At 47.2% G+C, this 24006-nt stretch overlaps 1 protein-coding gene across 1 annotated transcript; it reads left to right on the forward strand.

Annotated features, from left to right (window-relative positions):
• Positions 1–12571: 12571 nt before the first annotated feature.
• MGARP (mitochondria localized glutamic acid rich protein) lies at positions 12572–23985 on the forward strand. Its single transcript, XM_075335938.1, has 3 exons — positions 12572–12730; positions 19049–19149; positions 23860–23985. Exons 1-3 carry the CDS (start codon positions 12655–12657, stop codon positions 23968–23970), a joined length of 288 nt encoding a protein of 95 aa, XP_075192053.1. The 5' UTR covers positions 12572–12654; the 3' UTR covers positions 23971–23985.
• Positions 23986–24006: the final 21 nt, after the last annotated feature.

The raw sequence follows: 24006 nt of genomic DNA on the forward strand, positions 1-24006 counted from the left end.
TACCAAGGAGCACTGTGCAAGCAATCATATTTAAATGGGAGTATCATACCACTGCAAAGCTACCAAGACCCAGCCGTGCCTCAAAAAGTTCAATACAAACAAGGAGAAGACTGATCAGAGATACAGCCAAGAGGCCCATGATCACTCTGGGTGAACTGCAGAGATCTACAGCTGAGGTGGGAGAATCTGTCCATACGACAACAATCAGTCATACACTGCACAAATCTGGCCTTTATGGAAGAGTGGCAAGGAGAAAGCCATTTCTCAAAGATATCCATAAAAAGTGTGGTTTAAAGTTTGCCACAAGCCACCTGGGAGACACTCCAAACATGTGGAAGATGGTGCTCTGATCAGATGAAACCAAAATTGAGCTTTTTGGGCACAATGCCAAACGATATGTTTGGTGTAAAAGCAACACAGCTCATCACCCTGAACACACCCTCCCCACTTTCAAACATGGTGGTGGCAGCATCATGGTTTGGGCCTGCTTTCCTTCAAGATTGACAGGGAAGATGGTAAAAATTGATGGGAAGATGGATGGAGCCAAATACAGGACCATTCTTGAAGAAACCTGTTGGAGTCTGCAAAAGATCTGAGACTGGGATGGAGATTTCTCTTCTAAGAAGACAATGAACCCAAACATAAAGCAAAATCTACAATGGAATGGTTCACAAATAAACATATCCAGGTGTTAAATGGCCAAGTCAAAGTCCAGACCTGAATCCAATTGAGAATCTATGGAAAGACTCAGCTCTGAAACTTGTTCACAAATGCTCTCCATCCAACCTCACTCAGCTAGAGCTATTTGCAAAGGAAGAATGGGCAAGAATTTCAGTAACTCGATGTGCAAAACTGATATAGACATACCCCAAGCGACTTGCAGCTGTAATTGCAGCAAAAGTTGGTGCTACAAAGTATTAACTTAAGGGGGACGTATAATATTGCACGCTCCAATTTTTAATTTTTTTATTTTTTACAAAAGTTCAACATAAAAAATAAATTTCGTTCAACTTCACAATTGTGTCCCACTTGTTGTTGATTATTCACCAAAAATTTAAAATTTTTATCTTTGTTTGAAGCCTGAAATGTGGGAAAAAGTTGAAAAGTTCAAGGGGGTCGAATACTTTCGCAAGGCACTGTATATTAGGTTTTTTCTATGCAGCCGACCCGCTCCTGTGAGCAGAGTGTGAGTCCGTGCCGGGTGATGTAGCGCGAGATACGCGCGAGGCAATCGCAAGTGTGACACTGGCCTTAAGGCCCCGTCACACTAAGCAACATCGCTAGCAACATCGCTGGTAACGAACAACTTTTGTGACGTTGCTAGCGATGTTGCTGTGTGTGACATCCAGCAACAACCTGGCCCCTGCTGTGAGGTCGTTGGTTGTTGCTGAATGTCCTGGGCCATTTTTTAGTTGTTGCTGTCCTGCTGTGAAGCACAGATCGCTGTGTGTGACAGCGAGACAGCAACAACTAATGTGCAGTGAGCAGGAGCCGGCTTCTGCGGAGGCTGGTAACTAATGTAAACATCGGGTAACCAAGAAGCCCTGTCCTTGGTTACCCGATATTTACCTTTGATACCAGACTCCTCCGCTGTGCTGCCGGCTCCTGCTGTGTGCACAGATAGCTGCAGCACACATCAGGCAATTAACCCGATGTGTGCTGTAACTAGGAGAGCAAGGAGCCAGCACTAAGCAGTGTGCGCTGCTCCCTGCTCTGTGCACATTTAGCTGCAGCACACATCGGGTTAATTAACCTGATGTGTGCTGTAACTAGGAGACTGGGGGCTGGTCACTGGTTGCTGGTGAGCTCACCAGCAACTCGTGTAGCCACGCTCCAGCGATCCCTGCCAGGTCAGGTTGCTGGTGGGATCGCTGGAGCGTCGCAGTGTGACAGCTCACCAGCAACCTCCTAGCAACTTACCAGCGATCCCTATCGTTGTTGGGATCGCTGGTAAGTTGCTTAGTGTGACTGGACCTTTAGTCTCAAAACAAGCTGAGCTGACAGTTTATTTAGAAGTAACAGCAGGGGCCGACACCTAGTGAAGTGCTGCGATCTGCGTTTAAAAAACAAAGGTTTAATTAATCCAATCACTGACCTGGACAGATAAAAAATGCTGAAATTTTCATAACAAACACAATGGCAATGGCTATATGGGCTGGTACCTCCCCTAGCTGTTCTGACACTTAGTATCTCCCAATATTTTCAGCAGCACAGACTGGAGAGGTGCTAAGTGCTGGCAAACAGGCTGCAGAATTGTCTGATGGAACTTGTAGTTATAGATCACAGTAGGCTACATTCACACGACGCAAAAAACGGTCCTGTTTTTCCACGGATACATCTGTGTGACATCCGTATCGGTTCTGTATACGGTCCGTGTGCCTTCTGGTTTTGTTTCCGTACCGCAAAAAAGAATGGAAGGAGGGTTACATACAGTCAAAGCTAGAAAGAAAGAGGGATAGATAGATAGATAAGAAAGACACATGTAATCTCCTACTCCCCTGTATTTTGTAATTTTGCACCCTTTAGTGCCTTTCATGTGGCAGTCAAGGATGTTTAGCCTTGTACTTAGCCAAAAAAATAAGTAATTAGAAAAAAACTTTGTGGGGTCCCCCCTATTTATTGTAGCCAGCTAGAGTAAAGTAGACAGCTGCAGCCTGCAGACCACAGCGGGCAGCTTCACCTGGCTGTTAATCCAAGACAGAGGGCACCCCTTGTTATTTTAAATTAAATACTATAAAACAAAAGAAGTGGGGTCCCCCCAAATTGGATCACCAGCCAAGGTAAAGCAGACAGCTGTGGTCTGGTATTCTCAGACTAGGGAGGTCCACAGTTATTGGTACCTCCAAGCCTAAAAATAGCAGGCTACAGCCACCCCAGAAGTGGCGCATCCATTAGATGCACCAATCCTGGTGCTTCGTACCAGCTCATTCCATTACTCTGGTGCGGTGGCAAACAGGGTAATCTATGGGATTGATACCAGCTGTGTAATGTCACCTGGCATCAAGCTCTGGGGTTAGTGATGCCACGGCGTCTATCAGATACCTGACATCATCTAACCCAATCAGTAATAAAAAAAAAAAGACAACAAACAAATTTTTATTTTAAAAAACACTCCCCAAAACATTCCCTCTTTCACCAATTTATTGGAAAGAAAAAAACAAATCCGAGTCCGGCGTAACCCAATAGGGGGAACCACGACGATCCATACTCACTGTCCCAGTTAATGAAGAACAGTATGTTCCCCATTGGCTGGGAGAGCAGTGCAGTGTCCTGAGCTAACATCAATATGTCAGCCCAGGTTACTGCAGGGCATGACGAGTGCCGATGTCATGAGCTTAGCTAAGTACATTACCTGCGGTGATAAACGCAGCTGAACTCATGACGTCAGTGTGTCGCCCAGGGATAGGGGGTACTCAGATCCGGGCCAAGGGGTCACTTCTGTAGGTATCACGGTGGCGTGACCCAGTCTGTGATCCCAGGCTCCACAACAAAAGGGGATAATGTAAGGGAAATTTGTAAGTCTATGATCCGTGACGCCACCCGTGGTGTGCGTGGAGGTAATGGAACACCACCGCTGACAGTAAGAGGATCCCGAGGATGGTGATGGGCAGCAAGGGGGTGATTTTTCCTCCACGGGTAGGGTGTTTATGTCCCGGGACCCCGGTGTAATGGATTGGGGAGTGACGGGTGCAGTCCATGGCTTGGACCGGGTGGTGCAGGAGTACTCACAGTATAAGGCAATAACTGACACCAACCAACCAACTGAGTCCAAGAATTAACCAAGTTGCTAGTAACTGGTGCCCACGGCTGGTGTGAGGACGGGTCCCACACCCGTGTGTGTAATTCAGGTGTTTTTCTCCTGCCTGATGTCTGTGTCTGTGTCTTCTCCGTGCACAGGTCCAGACAGGGTCCCGACAGTCAGCACCGGGGAGCTACTACCCTGTCCCGGTCCACTTCGGTTCCCTACAAGCGGCTGGCCTATTCTTGAGGCCCTTGCTGCCGCTCCTCCTAGCTCCACAATGGAGCGCCTTCCAGACTTCTCTCCTCCTGCAAACTGACTACTCTTCAAAAACTGCTCTGCCCTTCCTAAGCTCCTCTCGAACCCCTCCCGTTTTCCTGGGAAAGGGGTGAGTGGGGCCTGATTGGCTGATGTGTATCTGTGTGGGAAACTCCCCAAGGGAGAGTGAGATCTACACCAAAAAGATGGATGCAGACCTCTGTAACACCCTGGTTTTGCCAGGATGGCACATCAGCGCTTGTCACTGAGTTCCATGCCTGCAACAATCTCACCGCAAGTCTCGCGGGCGGCCCGAGACTGTGATTAGCGGTGACGTAACGAGCTCCCACGAGACTTGAGGTGATACCGCTGTGGGCATGGAACTCAGTGACGAGCGCTGACATCAGGAGTACAGTGGACTTAATCACAACAGGTAATGAACTTTGCTAACCTCCTGACGGCAGCGCTCATCATCCCCGCAGCTGGTCGCACACTGCTGTGCAAGCAGATGCTGACACACTGCAGTGCGAGCAGCTGCGGGGCTGGCGTGGCAGTGGGACACAGACTGCAGAGGCACCCGACAGAAGTCACACGGAAGTGCTTCCGTGCGGTTTCCGGGGATTTTGCAGACCCTTTGACTTGTATTGAGTCACGGTCTGCAATTGTGGAACAGAATAGGACATGTTCCATAATAACGGAACGGACTTACGGCATCCGATGTGTTTTTTTGCAGGAACTGACGGCACACGGAAGCACTTCTGTGTGTGCCATCCGATCCCACACAGAACACATTGAAAAGATGACCAGAACAAATGGAACGGTCGCGGTCGTCTGAATGAGCTTGGGTAGGAGACGTGATGGTGTCTGCAGCAGTAGCTCTGATGTTTACATCCAAGTGATGCTATCTGCATGATAAAATGTTTATATTACTATAATAGGAGTATGAATGCATTTACTGACATAATATCACGATTGATGAATAATAAATTAAATGAATTAGAGTAGTGGATAACTTCATTAAATTCAACAAAAACTACACATGATGGAAATCTACATAATCGTACTGACCTGGAGAATCATACTGCCAGGTCGATTTTTTTGGTAAAATGAACTCTGAAAATAAAACAAAAAAATGGCAGAATTTCACTTTTTTTTACTATTTTGACACACTTGGAATTTTTTGCTGCTTACCATTAGATCATATGATAAAATGGATGGTGTCATTCAAAATTAGAATTCATCATGCAAAAAAACAAGCCCTTACATAGCTATATTGACGTAAAATAAAAAAAAGTTACTGTTCTTGGTCTTGGAATAAGGGGTGGAAAAAACAAAAATGCAATAAAAAGAAAAATCACCCTGTCCTTAACCCCTTCACCCCCGGGCGATTTTCCATTTTTCGTTTTTTTTCCTCCCTTTTTTCCGAGAACTGTAACTTTTTATTTTTCTGTCAATCTTGCCATATAACGGCCTGTTTTTTACGGGACGAGTTTTGTTTTTAAATGAAACCATAAATTTTACCATATAGTGTACAGAAAAACGGCAAAAAAGTTCTGTGTGGAAAAATTGCAAAAAAGAGCGATTGCATGATTGTTTTTGGGATATTTTATTCACCATGTTCACTATATGATAACAATGATGTTTCGGTGTGATGCCTCAGGTCGGCATGATGTCGTAGACACCAAACCTATATAGGTTTACTTTTATCTAAGGGGTTAAAAAAAACTCCGAAGTTTGTCCAAAAAAAGTGGCGTACGTTTTGCGCCATTTTCCGCGACTTCTAGCGATTTTCATTTTTTGAGATCTATGACTCAGTGATGGCTTATTTTTTGCTTTTCGCGCTGACGTTTTTAACGGTACGATTTTTGCGCAGATGCTACATTTTGATCGCCTGTTATTACATTTTGCGCAAAATTTGTGACGACCAAAAAAATGTAATTTTGGCGTTTGGTATTTGTTGGCCGCTACGCCGTTTACCGATCAGATTAATTGATTTTATATTTTCATAGGGCATTTCTGAATGTGGCGATACCAAATGTGTGCATATTTTTTTAACCCTTTAATTTTCAATGGAGTGAAAAGTGGGTGATTTGAACTTTTAGGTTTTCTTATATTGTTTTAATTTTTCAAACTTTTTTTAATTTTATTTTTTTACTAGCCCCCTAGGGGACTATATGGGTCAGCAGTCTGATCGCTCTTTTATTTCAGTTGATCACAGATACACATCTAAGATCAGCTGAAATGCTCATTTCATGTAACAGAGGCTGCTCTGCCAGCTGTTACAAGAAGTGAGTCATGTGAGCTAGAGGAGTCCTCACAAGACCCTGTGCTACCATGGCAACCTTCGGCTCACAGTGATCGCGTCATGGCGCCGCTGATGGAGCCGGGTAAGTGGACATTTACCGCAGCGGACATTTAAATCTCACTGTCACATGTTGACAGCGCGATTTTAAGGGGTTTAGAGGCGTGGGTGGATCACTGATCCAACTGCGCCTGTGAGGCTTACATGTCAGCTGCTCAAATCAGCTGGCATGTGCAGAAATCACCGCCAGCTGCCTGCAGCAGCCGAAGGTGATTACCCCTTGATGGTTTAGGACTAGGGATGAGCGAGTATACTCGTTGCTACTCGGTACTTGCCGAGTAGTACAGTATTCGGGCTACTCGTTACTCTGCGAGTGTCCTTCTAATTACTCATTAGGAGTAGCGGGTCCAATGTAAGTCAATGGGAAATGTGAGTAATTGTCTGCTGGACCCTACAAAGCGATCTGGGGGCTGAGTAAAAGGCTGAAATGGATGCATGATAGTTTAAAAGCCAGGCGGTAAAAAGCCGCCGGCTTTTTTAAGCAATCAGCTGATGCACGCTCCCCGCCTGGGTCCTTCGCTCCCTGGTGCTGCGCTCCCCACTGCCGGGTGCTTTGCTCCCCACCCCCTGGTGCTGCGCTCTCCGCCCGGTCCTAACTTAGGATCAGGCGGGGAGGCAGTGGGGGAGCGAAGCATCTGGCATCGGGGAGGAAAGCACCAGGCGGGGGACCGAGGCAGCCAGGAGGGAAGCATCAGACAGGAAAGTCGTCGGTGAAGTCTTACCTGGCTCCACGCTGTTGCCTGCGGTGCTGTTCCTTCACTTCCGGAGCTGCTCATTACACCTAATGTAATATGCACTGCATCTGGCGGTCATGCTCTGTAATGTTCCCATGCTCTGTGACTTAAGTATGTAGCAATGCTGGGATCGTGTGAATTATGTCGAACCTGGGTGTTTGGTGTGTTAATATATTGGAGAGAGTGTTTTTTTATATTTAATTTCAAATAAAGGATTTTTTGGCATTTTTTTATATCTTTTAATTTACAGGATTAGTAATGGGTGGGTCTCAGAGCTGTCATTAACCCTTTATATTACGCCAATTGCCACCGCACCAGGGCAATTGGGATGAGCAGGACAAATTCCTGGATTTGTCGCTTCTATTGGATGCAACAATTCGGGGTGGCTGCTGGCTATTTTTTAGCCTGGGGGACCAAATAACGATGGGCCTCCCCATCCTGAGAATACCAGCCCCCTGCTGTTGGCTTTATCATGCCTGGGTATCAAAATTGAAGGGGGGGGGGGGGCCTGCATGCTGGTTCTAAAATAATTTATTTAAATAATAAAAAAAAAAGAAGCTGCATAGGGTCCGTATTCTTTTGATACACAGCCAAAAAAAGCACATGGCTGGTATCTTCTTCATCTGCGCAGGGTAACACAATATTTTACACCACCAGTGCTTTTTTTGCGGTGGTACGCGCCGGTACGGCGTACCAGAAAATCTGAAGAGCGCCTCTGGCTCTGTCCACATGGCTAATTTGTAAACTATGCAAATTAGCCATGTGGAGCGAAGGCACAAGCCAGAGGCATCTCCAGGGGGCACTGTCGGGCTGCCTGATGTGGCGGTGTGGAAGTCTGCCGGGTGGGAGCCGCTATTCTCTGAGCGCAGCTGTCACGCTGACAGCCGCACTCATAGAAAGTGCAGCGCGCGGCTCCCACTGCTCAATGGTCCTAGTATCTGTCAGACGCGAGGACAATTGAAGCGGTGACGCCGGCGCTGACTTCCGGGTCAGCGCGATGGCTGTCATGTGATCAGGTCAGCTGATCAGACTGCTGACCCGGAAGCTAGCACCGCAGCGCAGAGGCGGCAGAGAAATGCTGAGAAGTGCTCCACTGTGGAGCTGAAGAAGACACGGAGGAGGAACATTACGGGGTAAGGAGGGAGTATTTATGAAACAGTTCCCTCCCCCCCCTCTCCTCCATACTATCTGTGGACACACTATGTGAGGGGACAGAGGGTGGAGAGGGGGCAATATGTATATACACAGTATGGATGGGGGAGGGAACTATCTGTGGACAGAGTATAGGGAGAGAGAGGATGAGGTTTCATGCATGGGGAGAGAAATGATGAGGGGTGATGTATGGGGAGAGAGGATGAGGTTTCATTCATGGGGAGAGAGGATGAGGGGTGATGCATGGGGAGAGAGAGGATGAGGTTTCATGCATGGGGAGAGAGGATGAGGGGTGATGTATGGGTAGAGAGAGGATGAGGTTTCATGCATCTGGAAAGAGGATGAGGGGTGATGTATGGGGAGAGAGGATGAGATTTCATGAATGGGGACAGAGGATAAGGGGTGATGCATGGGGAGAGAGAGGATGAGGTTTCATGCATGGGGAGAGAAATGATGAGGGGTGATGTATGGGGAGAGAGAGGATGAGGTTTCATGTATGGGGAGAGAGAGGATGATGTTTCATGCATGGGGAGAGAAATGATGAGGGGTAATGTATGGGGAGAGAGAGGATGAGGTTTCATGTTTGGGGACAGAGGATGAGGGGTGATGCATGGGGAGAGAGAGGGTGAGGTTTCATGCATGGGGACAGAGAGGATAAGGGGTGATGCATGGTTACAGAGAGGATGAGGTTTCATGCATGGGGAGAGAAATGATGAGGGGTAATGTATGGGGAGAGAGAGGATGAGGTTTCATGCATGGGGACAGAGGATGAGGGGTGATGCATGAGGAGAGAGAGGATGAGGTTTCATGCATGGGGACAGAGAGGATGAGGGGTGATGCTTGGGGACAGAGAGGATGAGGTTTCATGCATGGGGACAGAGAGGATGTGGAGCGAACTGGAAAGAAATTTTGAGGACACAGAATAAAGAGTGACATGGTATGAGGAGCAAGTGGGCAGGATGGGGAGTGAGGTGGAAAAGTATATGGACACACAGGAGGTAGTGAGAAGACAGGAAGGGATGAGAAGAATGTGAGGGGCACAGAATAAAGTCTGGGTAGTGGAGGGGGTGGTAAGGAGAGGGGGCAGAATGGGAGGACAGTGTGAGGTTATAGCAAGGAGGGGGAATGTGATGAAGGCACAGTATAAAGACTGGGCAGTATAAGGGGACACAGTGTAAAGGACACTGTAAACAGTAGGCTCAGTTTGGAAAGAGGGAATATGGAGGGCATGTACCATGAGAGGGACAGTGTGGGTCATATTTTGTGCAGAGAACACTGTGAGGGGCCATTATTTATTCTGGGGCACAGTGCAGGGCAGATATTTTTAAGTAGAAGTATTATAATCATTCTGCTATTTTAGGGGCATCGTGTCGGGATGTGTTACAGAAGACCAGAGAAGATGGAAATCTGCAGAGACGAGATGTGAATGTGAAAAGTCATCATTGCGTCAGGACAAGATGAAGAATAGAAAGAAATGACTAGAGACAACATCATCTATAAGGTACCTGAATGTAAATGTTTATTTGTGATACTGACAATGTCTTATCATTACGCCTCGGTCCCACTTGCGCATTGCTTCCGCCCAGCGGGAGGAACGCAGCATGTAACGTTATTTTGAGCAGCGGAATCCTCTGGATTTCACTGCGCATGCTCTTTTTTTTTTAATCAAACTTTATTTTGGCTCGCGGTGGCCGAACGTTCAGCTGAGCGCCCGCCCGCTGGCATGCCCGGCCGCCGGCATGCCTGGCCGCCGGCAAGTGACAGCGCTCAGCTGAGCGCCCGCCCGCCGGCATGCCCGGGCGCCGGCAAGTGACAGCGCTCAGCTGATCACCCGGCGGTCGGCTGCAGGGAGCGATCAGCTGATCACCCGGTGGCCGGCAAGTGACAGCGCTCAGCTGATCACCGGCGGTCGGCTGCAGGGAGCGATCAGCTGATCACCCGGCAGCCGGCTACTGGGAGCAATCAGCTGATCGTTCACAATAGTCTGCCGCTGGTAAAACTGTAAAAAAAAAAAAAATCAAAACGAATTGCGTTGTTTTGCAGCATCCGTTGCATCCGTTACACAACGCAATGCAACGGATACCGTTCAACGCAAGTGTGAAACTAGCCTAAGTCTAACCCTCCTGCTTTATTCCTTATTTTACTTTTTTTCTAAAAAAAATTCTATCATTATCCGGGTGTCCGAACCATAACAGGAGTCCATGTTTGGGGTCGTGCATGGAGACTAGGGATCCGGTACACACCCCAAAGTTTACATCATACGTCTATGTTGTTTGAAAAATAGAAAAAAGTTATGGCTCTTGGATGAAGATGGGGAAATAAAGCAAATGTGCAAAAAAAAAAGTCTTCAGTGTTATCTCTGCAGCACGCAGATGTCTGCTGGTGTTAGCTCTGCAGCACACAGATGTCTGCTGGAGTTAGCTCTGCAGCACACAGATGTCTGCTGGAGTTAGCTCTGCAGCACACAGATGTTTGCTGGTGTTAGCTCTGCAGCACGCAGATGTCTGCTGGTGTTATCTCTGCAGCACGCAGATCTCTGCTGGTATTAGCTCTGCAGCACGCAGTCTGCTGGTATTAGCTCAGCAGCACGCAGATGTCTGCTGTTGTTAGCTCTGCAGCACGCAGATGTCTGTTGGTGTTAGCTCTGCAGCACGCAGATGTCTGCTGGTGTTAGCTCTGCAGCACGCAGATGTCTGCTGGTGTTATCTCTGCAGCACGCAGATGTCTGCTGGTGTTATCTCTGCAGCACGCAGATGTCTGCGGGTGTTAGCTCTGCAGCACGCAGATGTCTGCTGGTGTTAGCTCTGCAGCACGCAGATGTCTGCTGGAGTTAGCTCTGCAGCACACAGATGTCTGCTGGTGTTAGCTCTGCAGCACGCAGATGTCTGCTGGTGTTATCTCTGCAGCACGCAGATCTCTGCTGGTGTTAGCTCTGCAGCACGCAGATGTCTGCTATTGTTAGCTCTGCAGCACGCAGATGTCTGTTGGTGTTAGCTCTGCAGCACGCAGATGTCTGCTGGTGTTAGCTCTGCAGCACGCAGATGTCTGCTGGTGTTATCTCTGCAGCACGCAGATGTCTGCTGGTGTTAGCTCAGCAGCACGCAGATGTCTGCTGGTGTAATCTCTGCAGCACGCAGATGTCTGCTGGCGTTATCTCTGCAGCACGCAGATGTCTGCTGGTGTTAGCTCTGCAGCACGCAGATGTCTGCTGGTGTTATCTCTGCAGCACGCAGATGTCTGCTGGAGTTAGCTCTGCAGCACGCAGATGTCTGCTGGTGTTATCTCTGCGGCACACAGATGTCTGCTGGTGTTAGCTCTGCGGCACACAGATGTCTGCTGGTGTTAGCTCTGCAGCACGCAGATGTCTGCTATTGTTAGCTCTGCGGCACGCAGATGTCTGCTGGTGTTAGCTCTGCGGCACGCAGATGTCTGCTGGTGTTATCTCTGCGGCACACAGATGTCTGCTGGTGTTAGCTCTGCGGCACACAGATGTCTGCTGGTGTTAGCTCTGCGGCACACAGATGTCTGCTGGTGTTAGCTCTGCGGCACACAGATGTCTGCTGGTGTTAGCTCTGCAGCACGCAGATGTCTGCTGGTGTTATCTCTGCAGCACGCAGATGTCTGCTGGTGTTAGCTCTGCGGCACGCAGATGTCTGCTGGTGTTAGCTCTGCAGGACGCAGATGTCTGCTGGAGTTAGCTCTGCAGGACGCAGATGTATGCTGGAGTTAGCTCTGCGGCACACAGATGTCTGCTGGTGTTAGCTCTGCAGCACACAGATGTCTGCTGGAGTTAGCTCTGCGGCACACAGATGTCTGCTGGTGTTAGCTCTGCAGCACACAGATGTCTGCTGTATACACGCCTCTTGTGGGGTCGCGGTTACACGCTCAGTCCTATAGGCCTCAGCCGGCAGCGGATGGTTGTTGGGTTTTATGTGTTTCTGCACCAAAAACTACACAAATAGATTTGGAGGATAGGTGAGGATATTTTTTTTAAGAAAATGCTGATATCTTCATTTTGAAAAAGTGGCCTCTTTTTTGGGGGGAGGTCATCATCCCAATGTGTGCAGTCGGGATAGTGAGGATCACAGCCCCTGGGTCTATATGTCGGTGCACTCACCCCTGGTGCTCTAGGGGCAGTAGTCAGTGACATTTCTATGTACAGTTCTGTGTAGTGCCGGTGACGCGGCACGTTAGCGCTCACAGGCAGCGCTTCTCCCGCCCAATAAGGCTCTGGTATAATGCGCATGCGCACAATCACAAGTCTCTCCCGTTTTGGCACCTGAGGAGGGGAGTGACGTGAAGACCACGCCCCGTTACGTCACCTGCCCTTGCCAGTTCAGGCTCCTCCCACTTTGTCATTCTCCGCACTCAGTCGTCCTCGCCGGGAAGATCGTATCGTAGTGTCCACTATGCATCTGTGCCGGAACGCCTGGCAGAAGCTGGCCCCCCTGACACAGCGGGGCGCCTCCGCTCTTCTCCGCACTGGTGAGCCCTGTTACATGCCCCCATCGTGGCGTCCTGTTCTGGGATCATGGTAGTCGCCATTGTGTCTTGTAAGGTCACCGGCAGCATGTTACTATCAGTATGCTGCAGGCACGTCCTGCTTTGTACGTGCTGTCATGGCTGGCGCTCTTACTCACTTGGTCATTGGAATCTACTGGAATGTGCAGCAGCTGTGCCTGCAATGGTGGAGGTGGTGCTGAGCCCTGGTGTGTGCTCATGTAGAGGTCACTGGGGGCTGTGCAGGAGGATGCTCAGTGATTGCTGATTTCCTGATCTCATTATAAGTAAGGTGATTAGTTGTCCACAGAATGGCTGATGGTGTATATACCACGACCTCGCTGTACGTAGGATACTTAGTGATCCACCTCAGGGGTGACTGGTGCATATACCACGACCCCCTGTAGGTAGGATGATTAATGATTCACCTCAGGGGTGACTGGTGTATATACCACGACCCCCTGTAGGTAGGATGATTAATGATTCACCTCAGGGGTGACTGGTGTATATACCACGACCCCCTGTAGGTAGGATGATTAGTGATCCACCTCAGGGGTGACTGGTGTATATACCACGACCCCCTGTAGGTAGGATGATTAATGATTCACCTCAGGGGTGACTGGTGTATATACCACGACCCCTTGTAGGTAGGATGATTAATGATTCACCTCAGGGGTGACTGGTGTATATACCACGACCCCCTGTAGGTAGGATGATTAGTGATCCACCTCAGGGGTGACTGGTGTATATACCACGACCCCCTGTAGGTAGGATGATTAATGATTCACCTCAGGGGTGACTGGTGTATATACCACGACCCCCTGTAGGTAGGATGATTAGTGATCCACCTCAGGGGTGACTGGTGTATATACCACGACCCCCTGTAGGTAGGATGATTAATGATTCACCTCAGGGGTGACTGGTGTATATACCACGACCCCTTGTAGGTAGGATGCTTAGTGATCCACCTCAGGGGTGACTGGTATATATACCACGACCCCTTGTAGGTAGGATGCTTAGTGATCCACCTCAGGGGTGACTGGTATATATACCACGACCCCTTGTAGGTAGGATGCTTAGTGATCCACCTCAGGGGTGACTGGTGCATATACCACGACCCCTTGTATGTAGGATGCTTAGTGATCCACCTCAGGGGTGACTGGTGTATATACCACGACCCCTTGTATGTAGGATGCTTAGTGATCCACCTCAGGGGTGACTGGTGTATATACCACGACCCCCCCCTGTAGGTAGGATGATTAGTGATCCACCTCAGGGATGATATACCACCACCCCTTATAGGCAGTATGATTAGTGATCCATCTCAGGGGTGACTGATGTATATACCACAACCCTTTATAGGTTTGATGATTAGTGATCCACCTCAGGGGTGACTGTATACCATGACCGCCATATCCAGGATCCAGCCCAGTACACATTGTCACGGTCCCTATAGGCAGTGTATGGCCTGAGGAGGCCTGAAGGTCACATGGCAGTAATGGTGGCCTGCAGTAGTGAGTATGCTGGTGTTGTGCGCTCTTCCTGCCTATAGAGGAAGTAACCTTAGCAGTGAGTGCAGCAGCTTTTGTTATTCTGGTTACTTATTATCCGCTGTATGATGTGCATATTCTGCCATGTAGTGATGTCCGCCTGCTCTGCGCCTGCTCTGCGCCTGCTCTGCGCCTGCTCTGCCCCTGCTCTGCCCCTGCTCTGCCCCTGCTCTGCCCCTGCTCTGCCCCTGCTCTGCGTCTCTTGGTTGCTGACTAGTGAAGTGATTGAATTTCCACCTCGTGGCCTGCTCTGGCATGGACGGTACCCGTGTGCTGGTGCCCTGCACTGTACAGTGTGTATAGTCTCGTGATCACAGAGCAGATGATAACATACCGTAGTGGGTTGTGTTTGATATTGGGCTTTAAATGTTGCAAAGTATTAGAAATGAATGGCTAGAGATGAGGCCTAATCTGTGTGGGGGTCCTGCATAGCGGTGTGGTTATACTGGGATGTGGGGGTACATTTACCGATCTGTCATCTCCGCACATGTTTGATGTAGTAATTCCTTGCATTCTCCCTAAATAAGAACGATACCGGAGCATATTCTCCTCCCGTTCTGTCTTGTGCTATTCCTCATCTTCCTCCTTGAAATGTCTGAATATACAATGTTTGCCTACAGTCTGACCTGTCCAATGAGAGCTGGCCGTACAATGCTGTGCAGGGACACGCCCCTTAGGTGGATATATTGGTGACGCCCAGTTGTCAATTTATTCCTAGAGTTCAAGTAGGAATAAAGCAAATACCTCAAGAAAAGGCGCTGCAGTGTTTAATTTCTTCAGTAATGACTTGTCAGAGGTCTTTTATAAGGGTGCTCTTAGGCCTCATTCATGCAAAATATGGTCCGAGCTTCATTATTGTGCTAATCTGATTGTCTCTGTAATTATTTGGATTTTTTAATGCAGATACACGATCCACAAAAACACTTGTGGACAGCGACATAGATTATAATAGGTTTGTGTCCGTGTAAAAAAAAACAAAACACCATTTGTGACTCGTGGGTGTCTGAATGAGGCCGAATATTAACGACTTATTGGCGCTAATTGAGGCTTTGTGAGCTGTGACCCTGTTTCTCGGCTCAGCCATCTGTCGGTGACCTTGTTAGGCTAGGAAGCCATTCATTCTTCACCCTGCACACTCGGTTGTGCGCCTTCTCCAAACACGAGCTGACGTCCCATCTTGTAAGTGTTGTGTGAGTGATGTTGCACAGCAGCCTGCTGTTTCCTATAAGACGATACATCTGAATGTGCTGTCAAATGCTGCTGTGCAGGGAGCAGCGCTGTATAATGAATCGGTCATATATGCATAAGATCTGCTGCCGGTCTTATGTGCATTGGGACCTCCCATCTCCTATGGCAGATATCGGGGGTGACTGTACATACCCTGTGAGCAGACAACCAAAACTGATGAGACACGTGCTCCCACCTAAACACCCCATTAGGATAAATTTGGAGTAAACAAAGGATTTAAAGAGAACCTGTCATCAGGATCAGGCATGATAATCTAAAGGTCTGTCTGTTCTGCTGATATAATACGATTGGTATCTTCACTGTAGAAATCCGCAGCCTGCTATTCTTTAATCACCATTAGAAGTTGGCGCTGGTGAGGACGCCCCTGTGCATGACCTCACCAGCGCCATGCTCGTACCCGCCCATTATCTCGCGCCTGTGCATTTACCTCACCGGCGCAAGCGAGGGCAGCTATGTTTTCAGCTCTGCCCGCAATATGGCAGAGCAAACTGCGTCTGCGCGAGCAGACCTAACTGCACAGGTGCGAGATTTGAAAATGCGACGAGGATGATGACGGAGGGTGTCATCCTGTCAATCAAGACAGGAGGACGGCGAACAGTGGCAGGAGGGGGATAAAGGAGCAGAAAATGAGTCTGCCTATCTGGCCAACACAGGTAATTAGCATACCTAAGGGCCAAGTTTTATAAAGTTATTTTTGGGGTCTGGAAGGGGAATCACGGCCAAGGTGCATCTTCATAGAATGCGGCCCAGGAGCTGCAGAAGGGGATTCTTTTAGTTTACTAGGGAATAATCTGGTGACAGGTTCCCTTTAACTGTGGGTGGCACTTGCGCAGATCCGCCTTGTTGCAGGCGACAGCAAAATGGTGCCATGATGGCACATGCACAGATTGGGATCTCTGCTCAATGACAAACCAAGATCTTAATATGCCCATGAGCTGCCACGGCACCATTTTCATGAAGCCTCCCGGGAGGTTAATGTGCTCATGCGCCGACAACACCGTTATTTTCCTGAAGCCAGCAACCAGATCGATCTGTTTAAGCGCTACCCACGGCTAAGTATGGCGCCGGCGCAGAATTTTAAACCGCATGAAGATACTTAGACCAGAGGCAGCTGAGGGGCCATGGCAGAGATGAAGACCCTCCCCACAGTCCTGCCCTGATGCACAAACAGCTCATTGCACCAAACCTCTATTGGTAATTAAAGAATAGCCAGGCTGCAGATTTGTAACATTAAGGTACCTACTAAATGAGATGGATGGCTCCTTTATGCCCATACCTTAACTTGTTATTAAGGTCAGGTATGATAAAGTAATCTTTAACCAAAACCATGTTCATCATATAACAACTTAAAGGGATTGTCCACTACGGTACTTGGGCAACCTCTTTTCAATGACAATATTACCCCACGTAGAATAAATACCTATATACTCCCCTCTGTTGCTGTTCCAGCTACATCGCCGATGGGTCTTCAAAGGCTCAATTGACATTATGTCTTGTGAGCCCTGCAGCCAGTCAGTGGCTGCATCACTCTCACAGACTTTCATGGGTGGAAATGCAGTTGGCAGTGTTTGATCTCATGGCCCCCAACTATCATGGGTTTTTAAAAGTAGTAGTCTTTGCCTTTGCTATTTGGGACTGATGGACCTTTCTCCTTTCACCCCCTCCATACGCTCTACGGCCCAGAAGACCTTTATCTGCTGGATGCCATTTCATGGAAATCTTAATGTAATGCAATAAAAGAGGTGTTTTAAGAAAAAAACTGCCTGGATCCGCTGGATATTTTGCTTTTTCTTGACTTTAGATAAAGTTCAGTTTGGGACTAATTGGGCATGGTTTTTCACATTTATTTATTCACTTATTTTTTTTATTTGGTGCACACTTCATCTGATTACGCTGTTGTTAAACCCAGTACAAGCCACTCAAACACAGAAAGCTGAGCACCAAGCGTACCACAGCACAGTGATGCTCGCACGGGTCGTGTGCACTATTTTTTTTTTTTTGTGAAGTCTGTGTTTGGTAAGAACACCGAACCTTGCGTTCTCTCATCTCTAATCCTGATTCCGGCGATGTGTCACTTACTGGGCTGCTTAGTGTAGCTTTGATAACATCACTGTTTAATTAGCAGTAGATTATCATTAGAGGACTACTTGGTGTGCTGTCTGATAGTCCAGCATATTCATGAGCTGTGTATAACTGCTAGATCTGCAGCAGAGAAAACATTGATTTTATCAAAATGACAGCAAATAGCTCAGTAAGTGACACACCGCTGGAATAAGGGTCTCTGTCTCTACATTATGCTGTTCTCAAATGGGGAGCAAAAACCTGGTGACAGATTCCCTTTAAGGCTATTTGCACACAGAGCAGATTTTTTTCTGCACAAAAAAATTTTTGCAGGAAAAAAACTGCTGAAAAAGCGCTTTTTTTAAAATGCTGCTTTTCATGCTTTTTTATCTATTGAAATAGGGAAAATGCAGAAAAAAAACAGAATTGACATGCTGCTACTTTTTTTTTTCTGCAACAAAATCTGCAAGGAAAAAAGCAATGTGTGCACAGCATTTCAGGATTCTCATAGACTTTGCTGGGATGATTTTTTACTTGCAGTATTGATTAGAATCTGCAAGGAAAAACTCATGAAAAAAAAACATGGAAAAAGCAACGTGTGCACAGAGCCTTAGGCTATGTGTGCACGTGTGCGTAACTCATGCAGTTACGCTGCGCTTTGTAGCGCAGCGTAACTGCATGCATCCTGTGTCCCCTGCACAGTCTATGGAGATTGTGCAGGGGCCGTGCGCACATGGCGTCTTAGAGCGCAGCGCTTCGGCTGCTGCCCGAAGCGCTGCGTTCTAAGAAGTGACATGTCACTTCTTCCGTGCGCTTTGCCGGCAGCTCCTGCTCGGTCTATGGCAGGAGCTGCAGGCAGAGCGCATGGAATCGGCTTTTTTTTTTTTTCTACGGACATTTTCTGCAGCGATTTGAAGCCCACATGTGCTCTTCAGATCGCTGCAGAAATTTCTGCAGGGCTAGTACGCAACGTGTGCACAGAGCCCTATGGTTACTGCACACTGGAAAGCCGTCCTTACTGTCTCTCTGATAGCATAAAGACCCTCCACGTGTGTATTACGGACTCGTAGGCAGCCTTCACCCCACCACGTGATTCCTCCATGAGGTGATGTACGATTCGATGTTTCCATCGAAAAATACCTGTTTAGAGAATGCCCAATTTTTTAATGTATTTTTCTTGTGACAAATTCCATACGTGTCTAGTCTACAATAGTATAGAAACCCTCCATGTATGTGAAATCGGATTAGTTCTTGAGGCTTTATAGACAAATGGGGTTTCCGGTTGCAGAACGTCTAGGTATAAGTGTCATTGTTAGATGAGCATTCAGCTCTTTGTGCGGGGCGAGACGTCTCCTCTCAGGTGTCGGTGTCTACCTCTGCTATAGAGATGGATATAAAGCCGGGATTATGTTCAGTAGTTATTGTACCCTTCTTCTTTCCATAGCGTCTGCCCGTCAGATGTCCAGCAGTGTGCCCGGATCTTCTGGAGAAGCTCTGCCATATTACCTGCTTGTTGGCGTTGCTCTGGCTGGGGGTGGATTTTATGTAAGTATCGGATGCTCACATGCAGGTTTCCACACAATACCGATGTGTTGCATCTGGTCCGTTTTAGCTTTACAAATTGTCCTAAGCAAAACTTTCCTTCACATCCTTTATGGCGGCACACTTAGACATCGAGTATCACAAGATTGCATTGAGATAAGGGAACCTCTGTAGTCTGTGACCCTGTAGAAAAGGTGGATTTAGGCTATGTGCGCACGTGTGCGCTCTGCACTGCACCTAAAAGGTGCGCTTCAGAGCGCAGCTGAAAAGCTCCGTTCTGAAACGCATGGTGCCGGCAGAGAATGTGCGCTCTGCATGCTGCTCCTGCCATAGACAGAGCGGGGGCTGCATGCAGAGCGCACGGAAGTGACATGTCACTTCTTAGAACGCGCGCTTCGGGCAGCAGCCGAAGCGCTGCGCTCTAAGACGCCACGTGTGCACGTCTCCTGCACAATCTCCATAGATTGTGCAGGGGACGCAGGACGCATGCAGTTACGCTGCGCTACAAAGCGCAGCGTAACTGCATTAATTACGCACACGTGCGCACATAGCCTTACACTGCTCAACTATCGACTGTCATTAATGATTTTCAGATAGTGTGAACAGGCTGCCTATCAAAATGCTGATTTATATGGTGAAATAATTTTGTTTTGCACAGAAGATAATTCTCTGCAGCACATTATGTGTAAACAGGAGTTATGCTGCCGAGAAAAATGGCCGCCTCTGTGCACTGAATAATCGATTACTGACTGTTCAGTGCACGTTGGTAGAGCAGTCCGGCCTGTTGTGACACTGTGGCAGACTGTGGCAGACTGTGGCAGACTGTGGCAGACTGTGGCAGACTGTGGCAGACTGTGGCAGACTGTGGCAGACTGTGGCGCAACTGAGTGGTTGTCGTTGTGCCACCATTACAGAACCAAGGAAATCCAGCATCCACGTCCCGATATATAAAACTAGATTTTATTCACATTCGTTAAAAGGATGATGCATATCACATCCAAAATATAAAATCCCACAAGGGGGAATCAGATTGCAGATGGTACGCGTTTCGAGCTGTGTGCTCTTAGTCCCAATCCATACTGTTGGATGGATCCATACGTTTTTGGTTTTTTTGCCATTTTTTCGAGATACTTTTTTTATTTTTCCATCAATCTGGTCATGTGAGGGCTTGTTTTTTGCGCAACAAGTTGTACTTTTAAATGAAACTATGAGTTTTACCTTATAGTGTACTGGCAAATGGCAACAAAAATTCCAAATTCGGGAAAAATTGCAAAAAAAAAAGTGCAATTGCACTATTGTTTTTGGGATATTTTATTCACCACATTTACTATATGGTAAAACTGATGTGTTGCTGTGATGGCTGAAGTCGGTGCGAGTCCGTAGACACCAAACATGAATAGGTTTACTTTTATCTAAAGGGTTAAAAAAAAATCGGTTTGTCCAAAAAAAGTATTGTACGTTTTGCGCCATTTTTCGCAACCCGTAGCGCTCTCGTTTTTCGGGATTTATGGCTCTCTAATGGCTTATTTTTTGCGCCTCGGGCTGACCTTTTTTAACGGTACCATTTTTGCGCTGATGCTATGTTTTGATCATCTGTTATTGCATTTTGCGCAAAATATGCAGCAACCAAAAAACATAATTTTGGCATTTGGAATTTTTTTGCTGCTACGCCATTTACCGATCAGATTAATTAATTGATTTTATATTTTGATCGGGCATTTTTGAACGCGGCGATACCAAATGTGTGTGTATTTTTTTTTTTGTTTAATTTTCAATGGGGCGGAAGGGGGGGTAATTTGAACTTATTTTTTTTTTTTGTTTAATTTTATTTTAGTAGTACCCTAGGGGTACAGCAGCCTTGATTGCTCATTCATGTCTCCTGATTAGAGCAGCACCGCTCAGACCGGGAGAAATGATCATCTCTTATACAGTGCCTACAAGTAGTATTCAACCCCCTGCAGATTTAGCAGGTTTACACATTCGGAATTAACTTGGCATTGTGACATTTGGACTGTAGATCAGCCTGGAAGTGTGAAATGCACTGCAGCAAAAAAGAATGTTATTTCTTTTTTTTTTTAAATTGTGAAAAGTTTATTCAGAGGGTCATTTATTATTCAACCCCTCAAACCACAAGAATTCTGTTTGGTTCCCCTAAAGTATTAAGAAGTATTTCAGGCACAAAGAACAATGAGCTTCACATGTTTGGATTAATTATCTCTTTTTCCAGCCTTTTCTGACTAATTAAGACCCTCCCCAAACTTGTGAACAGCACTCATACTTGGTGAACATGGGAAAGACAAAGGAGCATTCCAAGGCCATCAGAGACAAGATCGTGGAGGGTCACAAGGCTGGCAAGGGGTACAAAACCCTTTCCAAGGAGTTGGGCCTACCTGTCTCCACTGTTGGGAGCATCATCCGGAAGTGGAAGGCTTATGGAACTACTGTTAGCCTTCCACGGCCTGGACAGCCTTTGAAAGTTTCCACCCGTGCCGAGGCCAGGCTTGTCCGAAGAGTCAAGGCTAACCCAAGGACAACAAGGAAGGAGCTCCGGGAAGATCTCATGGTAGTGGGGACATTGGTTTCAGTCAATACCATAAGTAACGTACTCCACCGCAATGGTCTCCGTTCCAGACGAGCCTGTAAGGTACCTTTACTTTCAAAGCGTCATGTCAAGGCTCGTCTACAGTTTGCTCATGATCACTTGGAGGACTCTGAGACAGACTGGTTCAAGGTTCTCTGGTCTGATGAGACCAAGATCGAGATCTTTGGTGCCAACCACACACGTGACGTTTGGAGACTGGATGGCACTGCATACGACCCCAAGAATACCATCCCTACAGTCAAGCATGGTGGTGGCAGCATCATGCTGTGGGGCTGTTTCTCAGCCAAGGGGCCTGGCCATCTGGTCCGCATCCATGGGAAGATGGATAGCACGGCCTACCTGGAGATTTTGGCCAAGAACCTCCGCTCCTCCATCAAGGATCTTAAGATGGGTCGTCATTTCATCTTCCAACAAGACAACGACCCAACGACCCAAAGCACACAGCCAAGAAAACCAAGGCCTGGTTCAAGAGGGAAAAAATCAAGGTGTTGCAGTGGCCTAGTCAGTCTCCTGACCTTAACCCAATTGAAAACTTGTGGAAGGAGCTCAAGATTAAAGTCCACATGAGACACCCAAAGAACCTAGATAACTTGGAGAAGATCTGCATGGAGGAGTGGGCCAAGATAACTCCAGAGACCTGTGCCGGCCTGATCAGGTCTTATAAAAGACGATTATTAGCTGTAATTGCAAACAAGGGTTATTCCACAAAATATTAAACCTAGGGGTTGAATAATAATTGACCCACACTTTTATGTTGAAAATTTATTAAAATTTAACTGAGCAACATAACTTGTTGGTTTGTAAGATGTATGCATCTGTGAATAAATCCTGCTCTTGTTTGAAGTTTGCAGGCTCTAACTTATTTGCATCTTATTAAACCTGCTAAATCTGCAGGGGGTTGAATACTACTTGTAGGCACTGTAACCTACAGTACTCGGCTACTTCTTACAGGACTTTAGTCATGTGAGCTACAGGAGTCATTACATGACCCTGCGCTACCAGGACAATCACCGGATCCACGTGATCTTGTCACGTGACTTCCGGTATCAGCCTGTGAATACAGATCTACAGCAATCGCCGTTAATATGGTGCTGTCACATCTTGACAACACTATTTAAGGGGTTAACAGGTACGGGTGGATAGCGATTCCACTCGTACCTGCAAGGCAGCAATGTCAGCTGTACAAATAAGCTGACGTGCGCGGATCCCCGCCTGCAGCCCGGGGATTAACACTATGACCGCTAGGATGTAACTTTACTGCCCGTGGTCGATAAGGGTTTATAGTCTATTATACATTGCACCACATGCAGGGGATTTTTTTTGTGGAGAAATTTTAAAGTCCTCAATATTTTTATACAAAACTTGGCTTTCTCCCAGCTATATAGATGTGGGGGTTTTTCTACATGGTTCTTTGTGGAACTTTTAAAAGCAAATAAAAGAGCCTATTACTGTGACAAAAAAACAACAAAGAAAATGGTATTAAAAATGCTTGTAGTGTTGTTTTCAACATCCTTCTTCAGGAGCGCACCGCTCTCCAGCCTCCTGTTTGCCCACAGGGTGGTGCTAACATGATTGATCGACAGTCTGGACCAGTGACATGGCTTCACTATAATAACCAGCCTCCTCTGATAAACTGCAGAAGGTAGCCGGTAACCTAGGTGACGAGCAGTAAACAATACAATAAAAAAAATCCCTCCGTTTTTGAAAACTGAGAGAATTTTTATTGACCGCCAAAGCATACACTTTGCAATTTTAACCATTTTTCATGATGAGAATATCGCTTTAAGACTCTATGGCCCAGTAGTTTTTCTTTTTAGGAAATCTGCCAGGACGAGATCTTGCGTAAGATCCACTCTGACTACATAAGAGTTAGCCGAGGGTCCGCCGTCTTTCCTATGGGCAGGGAGCAGCTGTCTGTGGTTAGGATTGTGCTGGGATAAATAACCTGCAGTCAGAAACACTCATTTCCTGAGGAGCCAAGGTCAAAAGATTGTTGTCCCTGGTTTCCAGTATTTCTGCTGCCTGAGGACTTATGGGGAGACAGTAAACTTGGACTGTATACTTTGCTGATCAATTGCCAGGCCCCTCCTGATCTCCTCCTGTCGTTGCAGGCTTACCGAACCCTAAGCAGCGATAGAGCACGATTCCATGAGCGCCATGATTACATCAATACACAACTGAAGCCTGCATTTGAGGAGTATGGTAAGATGAATCATTCATGATAAAGTGGCACAATCTGTACGTGGCTAACGTTATTA

The sequence above is a fragment of the Anomaloglossus baeobatrachus genome, chromosome 1 (assembly GCF_048569485.1).
Source record: "Anomaloglossus baeobatrachus isolate aAnoBae1 chromosome 1, aAnoBae1.hap1, whole genome shotgun sequence".
NCBI lineage: Eukaryota > Metazoa > Chordata > Amphibia > Anura > Aromobatidae > Anomaloglossus > Anomaloglossus baeobatrachus.

Coding starts and splice junctions, on each gene's coding strand:
- MGARP (XM_075335938.1), top strand. CDS start 12,655: ATGCATCTGTGCCGGAACGCCTGGCAGAAGCTGGCCCCCCTGACACAG. Junction 12,731..19,048: donor CTCCGCTCTTCTCCGCACTG/GTGAGCCCTGTT, acceptor TTCTTTCCATAG/CGTCTGCCCGTCAGATGTCC. Junction 19,150..23,859: donor TGGCTGGGGGTGGATTTTAT/GTAAGTATCGGA, acceptor CTGTCGTTGCAG/GCTTACCGAACCCTAAGCAG.